This window comes from Eleginops maclovinus, chromosome 3 (genome assembly GCF_036324505.1).
Source record: "Eleginops maclovinus isolate JMC-PN-2008 ecotype Puerto Natales chromosome 3, JC_Emac_rtc_rv5, whole genome shotgun sequence".
NCBI lineage: Eukaryota > Metazoa > Chordata > Actinopteri > Perciformes > Eleginopidae > Eleginops > Eleginops maclovinus.
Window position 1 is genome coordinate 6,685,179 of NC_086351.1, and position 12,191 is coordinate 6,697,369.

Below are 12,191 nucleotides of genomic sequence, written 5' to 3' on the forward strand. Positions count from 1 at the left end.
GTTTGCAGGAAATGCAGAGGGAAATACTTCAGATTTCTATGTAGGCCGTGCAGACATGTCAGAGCTTGCGTGATATCTCTTGTTAAATTTGACTACCATCTAAAACAAGAACGCTTTTAAAGAACTGATATTCTAAACAGGGAATTTACATAATAACAGTGGTTCTTTGTTGTAGATGTAGGCTGGGAAAAGAACAAACGCACTGTATGTTGTGTAGTTATTGGTGTGACTAGCTAAAACAATGGCATTGCGAATTCTTGGAAGGAAAAAATGGAAATGATATGCAAAACGGTTATCGTAGACAGATCTCACACGACATGTTCAGCACGTCTAGGCTGCCATGATCCTAAATGCAGAAGACTAAATAATAACAAGCTGTAAGTTAAAAGAGAACCTTACAGCTTCACTTTGTTCCACATCACTGAAATACCCTTCTGAAATTGGCTATTGCTTGAGGCTGCTTGACTCACGAGTTACAGCACAAACAACTATGGAAGGATTCCTGAACAATGATTAATGTTATGCTTTACAAGCACTTACTGCCTGACAAATGACATTAAAAAGCCACTCTTTTTGTCTGACAAGTAAACGTGTGAACAGAAAAAAACTTCACTCCTGGGCTGCTGTGAGCTTTCACATGAAAATATAAAACACGGTTTCATGATGTGACGGGAACTGCAGCCTGTGCATAAACAGTCAACCAAAGAAGATGAAAGACTTCAAAGAGAGAGCAGCACGTGTCCCATAGTGTGAAGTCTTTCCGGCTTTATTTACTGTACACTGCAGCAGCACGCTGACATGCCATTCTGCAGCTGGTCCTGTAGCAGCTGACTGCATGCTGCATTAACACTGAGGCACAAACACACGGGGAAATATGAACCGAAACATGCTACATGCTCACACAGGCTAAACAAGCTTATAGGGGTAGAGAAGGACTCATAGTAGATTGCATATCATTAAATAAATATTCTGTCAGCACTGTAAATATTTATGCCACGTCAATTTGACACTTTTTCCCCATTTCATAGTGAAGTGCAACATGGCTCATGTGAGAAATGGCACATGCTTTGCATTATATTCAAAAAGGGATTTAATGACCTTGTGACTGACATGACAAGACCTGTATTTGTGCAATAAGGGTGTGTTTCTATTAGAGATTGATTTGATCCATGCCACCATGTAGTTCTTCACATCCGCCCCAAGCTACAGCCACTACATGTAAATATTCTTTCCACCACCCCTTATGATTTTAGATGTAAATGATGAACACATTTTAACCCTTGAAGCTGGTACAAGCTTGAATGAAAAGCACACATGCAAAAATATCCATAAGCAGCAGAGCTAAAAAGCTGAAGCTCCTCAGGACAAGGGTGTATGGTGACAGCAGCAGCACCATATGGCACTGGAGTCACGGAGAGAGGCAGGCAGGCACGGCTCAGGCCTGCTCCACTTCGCTTCTGTTGAGCACAATGAGGGTGGCGCTCAGCTAATTAATATTCACTAATGAGCTGTTTGCTATGTCATGATCAGGCCTTGCACAAATGCTGCCAGTATATAAGAATTACCACTGAGTAAACAGATCATTAATTATAAAGACATACAAACTGGAAATATATTTAATCTGTATTAGATCATTTCAATATAGCAGGGTTTTGCCATTACAGTATGTGCATCTGTGGGAATACAGGACATTTAAGGAAAGGGGATGTGTGTTTTTACCCAGGCAGCTTGAGGACAACACTATTAGTGTTTCAGCACACAAACCTAACAGGAGCATGTCTGTGGATTATGCAGCTGCATGCGACTGGAGCCCAGGAGCTTTGAGGAAAGATAGTAAAGAGGTCTTTCTTTTACGGTCTAAGGAGGCCTAATTCCCGCTCGTCGAGATGTCAGAGAGCGAGTTCTCTTTTCATGTCAATGCACTTTATTACAAAACATGCACCACCCACTACTCCGCCGAGGGTCAGCAGGAAGGTGGTTTAACAAAGATATTCTGTGATAGCTGCTGGAAACACAACAGAAACATTTTCCCCCTAAATGCTTTCGAAGCAGGATGTGAATTCCATAGCTAGTTTTAACACAATCCAAAGCACTCTGTTATTTAGAAAAGTGCTTCAAGGTTCTATCAGGAGGTTTCAAATAAGGGCTAATTTAGCACTCTAATGTCCACAAAATCTTAACCCCCTATGGACACTGTTACATAATTAAGAAGATATGTCTAAGTGTATGAGACATCAACACTGTAGAGATCTCTGTTCGGCGTGGGGGACACCGGCTCACACAGGTGGGCCTGCACAGCTCCAGCAAGCTAATTGGCTCCCAGCTGAACAGAAAAGATAACAATCACAGGCCGTCAGAAGGAAAATTTTAACCCATGGCAGTATTTTTCACAATGATACCAGTAACTGAGAGGCAATATCTGTTTATCACATTGCTTTATTACAAATGCGTGAAAACAATTTAATGATTTCATGCATGTGCATGATGTCTGCGACCCTATCCATTTAGCATTCTCTTTAACAAGGTAAGTCTGTTATAAGTTGACCCGAGGGAAGCAGATGTCAATGCAAACAACAGTGGTGTGACATGGGATCCAGAGAAACACGATCTGCAAACAAAGAGCAGTTACCGCTACACGTCAGACCTCGAGGGGCCTTGTGCTCTACATTTGTGAGCAAACGTGTTGCATATGTATGATATCGGGCAGCGGGGTTGCACTGCTCTAGAAACAGGAAGGGGAAACATCCTCTGTAACAGCTGACTCAAGTGGTTAAAACTGAGAGTAACTGAACTCATGAAATGTACCTAAGAATAACTCGTAGCCTCATTGTGTACTTCAATCCTAATAGTTGAGTGAAAACAGCTACAGTGCATGGACAGAAACAGAGAATAGAATGAAACAAATAAACAACTTAACCAGAAACACATGCATATTTTCAGCAATACCCACATGGACTACTACCACAGGGTATAAACAAATCAATACACCCAAAACTGAATCTACAGTGAGCCACTGAGGAGCCAAAGGGAGGACTTCCGCTCATGCGCAATGTTTCTGTTGGACTAACGAAAGAAGTTCCCATACATCAAAGCGGTAGAAAAAGAAACATGTATAACTGGATCCAGACGGTGGCATGGAAAATTAAGAGGGGGTATTATTAGAGGAGAAGGACTCCCATGATCCCTTGTGTTAAGTGTGACCAGTGACTTTAACTATAGGACCTGAGCCAGGGTGCTTTTGGCTCTGAGCCTTTACTCCCTGAATCATGATCCATAAATAGCAGCCCTGTGATCTGGCATTAAAAAGTACAATCAGGCAATAAAAATGAAAGTCATTGAAAGTCATATGGAAACTTTTATAAGCAATTATAACCTGTTGGGATTTTCCTGTCAAGGTTATCGTGGCAAATTGAACATTACAAAAGTTCATATATTTCATAACATAGCAATTTAGTCTCAGGCTAACCCCAGCAGAAGATGTTTAATCATTCTGGATGAGCAAGCTCTGCAAAGAAAGCCATTTACACACTTCAATAAAAAAGATGGGCAGTGAAGTCCTTGAGGGGGACAAAAAGGAGCACACAGGTCCTGACTGGATGGATTCAACAGATTACTGCTGGAACCTCGAGCAGAGAACGACACTCTAAATGACCAATTATCATTCATGGAGGACCAGGAGGGACAAGTGGAGATTATGCATTATGCGTAACAAGGATGAGAATGAGCAGAAAAGCAATTTCAGTATCAATACGGACACTTCTAAATGTAAGAAATCTCAACACATCCAGGGCCCGGTACAAAAAGCTTGGAGAAGGGGAATTTAAATGTCCAACTTAGGCTGGTGGCAAGGTGGTGACTGTGAACACATTCCTAAGTCTCTCAAGCATGACTCCAATAATGGCCTTTAGTGCTCATCAAGTGAAGAGCCATAAGAGCGGATAAGATAAGTGAAGAGGAGGGCAGCACACTTCAAAGAACAACTGACAGAACACAACTTCCCTGCTGTCAAGACATATGTTTGACAGAGTGCGCTGAATAGAAGAAACTTATGAAAGGATTGTAATGCCCGCAGATCCTTGAAATTTAAGATCAGGCGGTTCATCCTGGCTTCTTGTCAATAATGGCAGGCGCTGTGTCTTGACTCCCCCCTGGGAGTGTTCATGCAGCAAGGTTGTTGAAAAGCAGCAAAGGGTAAGAGCTCTTTCACTCCTGCATGTGTACCCAGTGTCAGCACCGCCTGGTACCTGCTACACACAATCATTCCCAACGCCAAGAACTGTGTCCTGTTGCCAGGTTACTAATTGTACACGGCTGGCAACCAAACTACGCTGGACCAAGCATGAACAAAAGAGAGAAAATATTTAAACATTTACTTAGATAAAGAAAAAAGATTATCAATGATACGTCTTTCCTTCTTTTTCAAAAAGATGTAATACTGGTTAGCCTGTTTTCCACCCACATACCATACGGTGTTTACAGAAACACATTTATTTAATTTGGTGTTTGCCTTACCAACAGAGCTCTTTAAACAAAAAAAGTCAATATGAGTCATTGTGGAATGATTTGATTCACATGGCTGTGCTCCTCGAGGTGCTTTTGCAACACTAGTGTTGGTTTAAATGATTAGAAATGTCCTGTGACTGGGATATTTCATCAGGAACCCTGTCGCCATATATGCACAATACTACCGGCTCACACAGGTTACTGCCATAATTAATAATGTGTTTTATCCTAATTAATAAGCAACATCTTTCACTATAGCTTCTGATTGGAGTATAATTAGTGCCGGTTTCAAATGTCTGTTAGAGTACTGTACACTGAAAAGGTACGAAAGTTTTAGGCTTCAGAGGGGCACAAAATAAGAAGTTACTACCAGCTGATTCACCTTTACTGCTAGTTGCCTCATTTCATGGAGACCTCAAATCCTGGATCTACCCTTGAAACAGATATCGACGTCATTGGCCACCACTAATTGCTATTATATTCTTCGCTTCTGACAGCTAAAAAGGTGATTACTGCTTGCAACCCTGTGAAGCATGCAGAGAATGGCTGACAATCAAACCAATCAATATTCATTGTTGCTTTAATGGACTTTAATATCTTGGACATCGACTATATATAGAATCATCTCGTTAAATATGCGGCAAAACATCTGTAAGATTCTCAGCCTGTACATTTCTTTCATTAAGAAGAACACCAAGACATTCAAGATAAAATGTAAAGCCTGAGAAACCTTTACTGAAGCTTTGCCAAGGGTGTGGTTTCCAAAGATATACCTCTAATCTTTCCCTCACAGGCTTTATTGATAAAGATAATATTATGGCCCTTATCTCCTAATGGGATTAACAAATCCTGTAACTTTGGACTCTACCTAACAAATGTAGTTTTACCTTAATTTTCCTAGGGTGAATCATATCGCTGCAAATTTAAGATGAAGTCAGTACTTTGTTTATTCTGGTGAACTGCTTTAAATGTGCATTACATTACCAAATATGTTGATTGAATTTTGAACAACAGGACACACTCTGTTCAAGAATCAGTATACTGGTGGTTTATTGTTCAATTTAGTGATACCGCATATGTCTCCCACCCTTGTTGCAATCAATTGTTGATAAAGCAATCTATGTGCAGGTGTCTTGGTGAACCATATACTGGGCATACAAACGGGCTTAACAATTGCAACATTGATGAAACTGTGTTACTAATGCAGTAATTGGTCTTAGAAAATCTATTTTACGGTCATAATCATGTCTTGTAATTAGAAAGACAAACACAATCTACAGCTTTGCAATTCATTAGGTGTAAGAAATAAAAAAAGACTGGCTTGGAACACAGGTAACACAACAACGTTACAGCAATATTTAACACTAAACGCCCAAGGAAGTGCAAAGACTAAATTCCCAATCAATATGTGCTTTATTTAACGTTCACACAGAAACCCTTTTCTCAGTTCATGTTTTCAAAATCTGCACTTATACGCCCACTACTATACCTTTTGACCCGAGTGAACCCATGCCGACCCAGAAATGTATGTGTAAAGTCTTCTGCATTTCCCTGTATGTCACTTCCTCATCTACTGTACGTATAACGGACAAAACAGAGAACAACCAATAACCTGACTGTTCTACAAAGATCTGTAGGTACTTCTACTTTGACTGAACAGCTTTCTCTTTCAGAGATTTGAGTAAAGGATACTGTCATTTTGTGCTGTAGCAACCTGAAATTAAGAATACTACAGGTCAGTTAATCATTAACAAATCCTGCGTTGATAATAATCAGTTCAGTTCAAAATGTTTGTTTAAAAAAGTCCATATCATAGCCTCAAAAAGGAGCTAAATATTGTTTTTCATTTACTTTGCCTTTGTTTAGCTGATACTCTCTCCCTTTTCTTTACTCTTAAGCATAGGAATAAGGTTCAGGTTGCAGTTCAACTCCCCCTCGAATTTCCCCACCGGGATTAATATAGGTACATCTTATTTTACTTTAACAAAAACTATACTCGGATAACAGCTACACTGTATGTAATAGTGTAAAATAAATCTTCTCTTCAAATTGTTTGGAGATTTTTGAATTATAAATGGATGCTGAGGCTAACTATACGTGTAATACATGTTACAGCGATCTGATAAAAGTACGGAATACTGGTACCAAGCACCTTCAAACACACAAAGACAATTACAAAAAGGTGTGTCTTACTCCCACAAGTTTTACTAGTGAATATAATCAGATCTGACCAAACTGAAAGGTCAACATTCAAGTTGGTACCTGGTGGATATTTGATGAGTCCATAAACTATTATTAGTATAACCTCCTAAAACATTGTACTGCACACTAAGATCTGTTTATGAGTTTCCCTTTGAATACTACAGGAAATTAAATTGTAACAAGGAAAAAGACTGCAAGATAAGATAATACCTCGTAACTTTCACTCTTCACGATTATAGCAAGCCGCTCAACCTTTGAAAGACACCCTTTTCTTTAACACAGTGGGTCACTTTATCAGGGTTTTATAGTATTTTATGTCATACATTGATAAAGACAAATACTAAGATAAAGAATAGTTATTTGTGTATGATTCTGGCATGAAGCCTTATTACAGGAGCCATACAAAATAAGAGATCTCATAAAAAGGACCATGTCACCTTCTTTGGCAATGTTAGAGCATATTCTAAGTTAATTTACATCCTCTGGGTTTTGATTTATGTCAAAATCTTTTGCACACAGGGAATAATCCAGCCAAGAAAAAGTATTTGTGAGAGAAATAATAACATAAAAAGGCACCATGCACACTGACAGGGTTGCTTAAGAAATAAATTGACTGTGGCTATGCTTTTGAGCTTGTAAAATATGAGTATCATGAATCATAAATCAGACGCTGTGCGGAGGCTGAGCCGTGTAGCAGTCACATTAAATTACCCACACCCCATTTTCAGCCATCCTTGGAAAATCAGAGGCTTAAGGTCACTTATGTCTGCTGCTGTCAGCGGCCAAACTCATGATGCCTCCTTTCTTTTCTACCTGCCTTTTGCTTGCTGTACTTCCATCATTCCTTACCTTCATTCTCTCCTTATCCTCATCTCTCATTCTCACTCCATGCCCTTGAGCTGCGTCCTATCAGAGAGCCAGGTGGTCCCTCTCTGCCTGTCTTGTATCTGGAGACCCTGGGCTTCTTGCCCAGACAGTAAGGCAGTATCTTCCCTGGCTACAGGCTGGTGCTCAGTCAGGGCCCCTGTGTCACAGGCAATTTGACAAGCTGCTGGCTCTCGGAAAAATATAGCGGGTGACAATGCAGTGTTGTGTGAGAAGCACAACGCAAAGAGGCATAGAGTGAGAAACAAGGGCAGTATATTGAAAGAAAGAGGAAAGAAAGGAGAGTACCAACGAGTGGGGAAAGAAGGGGCAATAAAGTGTGAGGATACAGTAGAGACTAGAGCAACAGAGGAAAGTGAGGAACTGGACTGAAGTAGTTAATGAAGTGGTTCAACTTAAATGTCACTTTTTAGACATCTTTTATGACAATGCCTCAAGGCCTTTGCTCAAAATAGCAGAAGGTTCCCCGGAGTTGACAACTAGCCAAGTAGTTGCTGTTTGACATCCAGACTGCTGCACCAAGCCGCTTAGTCATCACGTAAGGACAGCACTAGCAAAATGCCGGGACCTCTGCACATGAGGCTGACAGATCTGATGAGTAAACGGCATGACCAGCATAAAAGATTCACCATCGAGTAGCTGAGTAAATTGAGCTATTCTGGTCCAACTTGTTATGTCAGCATGCATACCAGTGGCATATGTAATTGCTATTAAGAACACACACTGCAGGGTGACCTGGTTGGCAGAGACTATCCTGAAACTGTACAGTGATAGGTATTTAATCTTCATTGTGAGCCCAATAAGACTATATCAGTTAAATTATCATTGTTCTAACATATTTCCTCTCTTCAACATACTGTGCTTCTGATCCAAGGAGCAGTCTGATAAAACAGACTCCACCTTTGTTTGTTTTTATACGCATGTAATTATGCATCTGGCTGCAGTGCTAACCAACCTGCAATGACTACACCTGTGGCCAAACCTATAACCTAATCCCTTAGCTAGCATTTCCTGGAAAGGCTGAACAAAAAATGCAGGGCTTCAAGCAACAAAGCATGCGTGACATTCATATGATACTCACCTAATTTCATTAAGGAAGCCAGCAGGACCCATAATGCGATTTCAAAGGGGGTCTGTATGTGATGGTAGTCGAGAGCGAGCACAGGGAATGGCTTTTTAGTGTAGTTATTCCTTTCATCCGTCACTTGGTGGTTGTCCAAATTGTCATTGTGGCTGGTATCAGGAGAGCTAGCAGCTCCGAGGGGAAGCACGGAGCCCTGCAGTAGCACCAACACGATCAGCAGGAGCAGCCCCCGCTCCAGTAAACTCTTCCCGGCCGGGCTGTGTGAATCTCTCCTCGAAGGCATGTTTTTGAGCGACACAAGGCGATGTAATTTGAAAAGATATGAATAGTTTGAAAGTCCGCTTGGAAACCAAACAAGTTCAAGGAAGTTTAATACAACTTGTTTGGCTTAAACCGAATCAAACATCCATTCTGTCAACTAACTAGCTTCACTTTAGCGTTGTTGCTCTAGCCAGGTAAACAGTGACACAGGCCGTTGTGAGATAGCAGGAAACGGCAAAAATGCTGAATATGTTTTTACAACAACGCAGACAAATGTGCTGTAAAAGAAGCAAGACTATCCTTTCTTTTCTTACGGCAGTGTCTGACAAGTGTCTGTGTCAGTGGCTATCAATGTCCTCCTTGGTGAAATATGTCATTGTTGATGCTGGAGGCACAGCGGCATCCCCCTCCACGCCTCTTCTTCCCTCCGACTGCCCGAGAAACACGTCCGTGAGGCGGCGGTGCTCAGATACTGACCTTGAAGAGAAGCCACACCGCTGTCACATTGCATTTTTGCCGCGCAGACTATGTAATTCAACTTTGGGATATAAGTGTCCGTATATGCGGAATTCCCACCACCGTGTTCAGGGGAGGACAAGACCTTGGTCGAGGCTCAGCCTAGAAGGAGGATGCAGTGGGGGGGACTTGGGGTGTGCTCTCTGCTCAGCCTTCGGTGGCTTTTCACGGGTTGTCAAACGAAAAGTGGTGAATGGTCTTGTCTGCGTTTGTGTTTAGCTTCATACAACCTTCAAAACGCACACCCTTTCGCGGAGGTTTGGTGGATGGGAGGAGGAGGAGTGGAAGGGGAGTGGGATGGCCGACTATACTGACACCTATGGGAATGGAGGGTTAAGGTGTAGCTTGAGTAAGAATGATAATATGAACAAAATAAAACTGCTGAAACAAACTCGTCAGATACACATCCATTGCTGCCTGTGATTTGCTTTGTCCGGTTGTTATTGGCAGTAATCTGATACTGTTGAATTCAAATGGATTCGAGTCACTCTAGCTCCCACAGGGAGGTGAAAGGTCAATTACAGACCACAGCCCAGAGCTTATAGTATCTTTTACTCAAGGACACTTAACTAGAGTAGCCTACTGTAGAACCAGGCTGTCAGCAAAGATTTACCATTGTCGCAATAAACCTACACTAACTGGCTTATTGTTAACTATTGGTGTGGTGTGACTGATCTGCTGAAAACATCAACCATATGTTGGTTGACTGTAAGAAGCCAGTTACACAAGTGTCATCATATGGATCAATATGCAGCCCTTATAGATAGCACGAATCACATAAATATAACCATATGCGTGTGCCTTTTTCCTAATCTCAGATGATAAAAATGATGCCGAGGGACATCAGATCGCTCCATGATCTGAATACTTAATTAAGCATTATGAGCAGTGATATTCACAATAACAGGAAGAGGAGTGGGGGTGCATACATTTACAGAAATTTACAGTACTCTGGCTGTAAAAATCCTTAAAGGACATTGTGTTTGCCATGAAGTCTGGGGTCAGTTTCGCCCAGGGCCCCGAGATTAGGTTCAACCTATTGATCAAAGATACACCCATGCTTTATTGAACCAGGAGGACAGCAAACTAATTAGTATATAGTGAGTTTTTTTGTTTCCTGTTGTGTGGCTATGGGAGTGGCCTCGAAAAGTACTTGAATTACAAGTTTAAAATTATGACTCAACATATCGTTGTGGTGGAAGCACGCCTTCCAGATTTAGAAACATATAATCTATTCATCCATTTAACAAAGGCATTGACCTGAAACCCCTGTTTTTGAAGGGTTGCTTGTATTGAAGTGACACTACAGGCTTATACAAACCAGTGATGTTGACCTTGTGCCAATACCAGAGCTGTCTTTGAGAGTGCTTATGTTTTTTTATAATCCAAAAAGTACAAACATTTGCTGATTTCAGCATCAAAAGGGTGGATTTACTGCTTTCTTCTGTCATGCATGATAGTAAATGGAATACCCTTGGGTTTTGGATCAACTGTAATGAGCATGTTTTAATAGACTAAGTAATTAATCAAGAAAACACTTGGTAGACACATTTATATTGAACATTAAAAAGATCAGTCTTTGTAAAGCTAATTGGCTTGAACAAATCCAGACAATCTGTCCGTCTCCACTGTGATGAAATGTTTCATAACTGTTGAGAAGTGTTTCTACGTACAACTAGGCCAATTGAGAGACACATTGATTATAGTTTTGTGCTCAAATAGCTGCTCTCTGGAGTGTAAGACAAGAGATTAGAAGACAAAATGTAATTGTTCTGAGGCAAAACTGCTAAACAAATATGCCTTAGATAATGTCTAGTCTCTTTAATGATCCAGGGTGCAGTATTAATAAGATATGGTCAGTGTTGATAACAGTGTGCTGCACAACACATACATTTAAACAAAGCCACAGTCAGGGTTTAGGCGGCAAACTGTCTGTGCCGTGAATCATTTCTGTCTATGTCTTATCAATCTTTATGACGGTAAGGTGTTTTTTTTTATTTTACCGCCTTATATTGCAGCATGGTGTTGAGTGGAAACTTCCGATAAACTTGAATTGTGGCTGATGCTATCTTTTGTGGTATGTGCAGACAGCTCCACTAATAAACATGTCCCTATTTCATTTTATACACTGACAGCTCTAGTTTCAGTATTCTGGTTTGCTCCTGCTGGTACAATACCACATGGTCATGGCCTGTTTGAAAACTTGAATACAAACGGATATTGTTATTGTATTTAGTAGCATTGTGCTTTTCATATCGTGCAAAGTGTATAATAAAATGTTCTATATTATTCAGCTCTGAGTATACCATCCATTTCTTTTCTGCAATGCCTTGTTGGACAATTGATAACTCTAGATCAACAGACCTCCAACATTTGGGGGTTTTAAGGATGCATACTGACTGTTGTATTTAATTATACTGTCAGTCAGCTGAGAGGCAACAGTATCAGGCCATTGCAGGAAAGAAGGCAAACATGAATGATTTATTGAATCACATTTGTTATGAGGTCAGCATTGTTTAAATGATCAATAAGACAACAACAATTTATTCATGCTGCATGAAGTAAGATTGTATTTATTTCAGTCTGTAATCCTTAAGAAGACTCATTATGTTAGAACGAATTCTTATCAAATGACAGCTAAATTTACACTTCAACATTTGTTGGTAAGTCAGGCCATGTAAGTAATTTCGTGATCCACAGAAATAATGAGAGGGGAGCCTACTGAGCTGAAGTATTCATG

The 12,191-nt window shown here is 40.6% G+C and overlaps 1 protein-coding gene across 2 annotated transcripts in view; it reads right to left on the reverse strand.

Moving 5' to 3' along the window:
• Positions 1–9,687, reverse strand: part of slc9a1a (solute carrier family 9 member A1a) — a 29,979-nt gene extending 20,292 nt beyond the window's left edge. Inside the window, exon 1 of one of the 2 annotated variants that reach the window (XM_063878915.1) lies at positions 8,672–9,687. In XM_063878915.1, the coding sequence (XP_063734985.1) occupies positions 8,672–8,957 (286 nt within the window). In that variant the 5' untranslated portion in view covers positions 8,958–9,687. The remainder of the gene's footprint in view (positions 1–8,671) is intronic. The other variant, XM_063878916.1, reaches the window with a different exon arrangement.
• Positions 9,688–12,191: the final 2,504 nt, after the last annotated feature.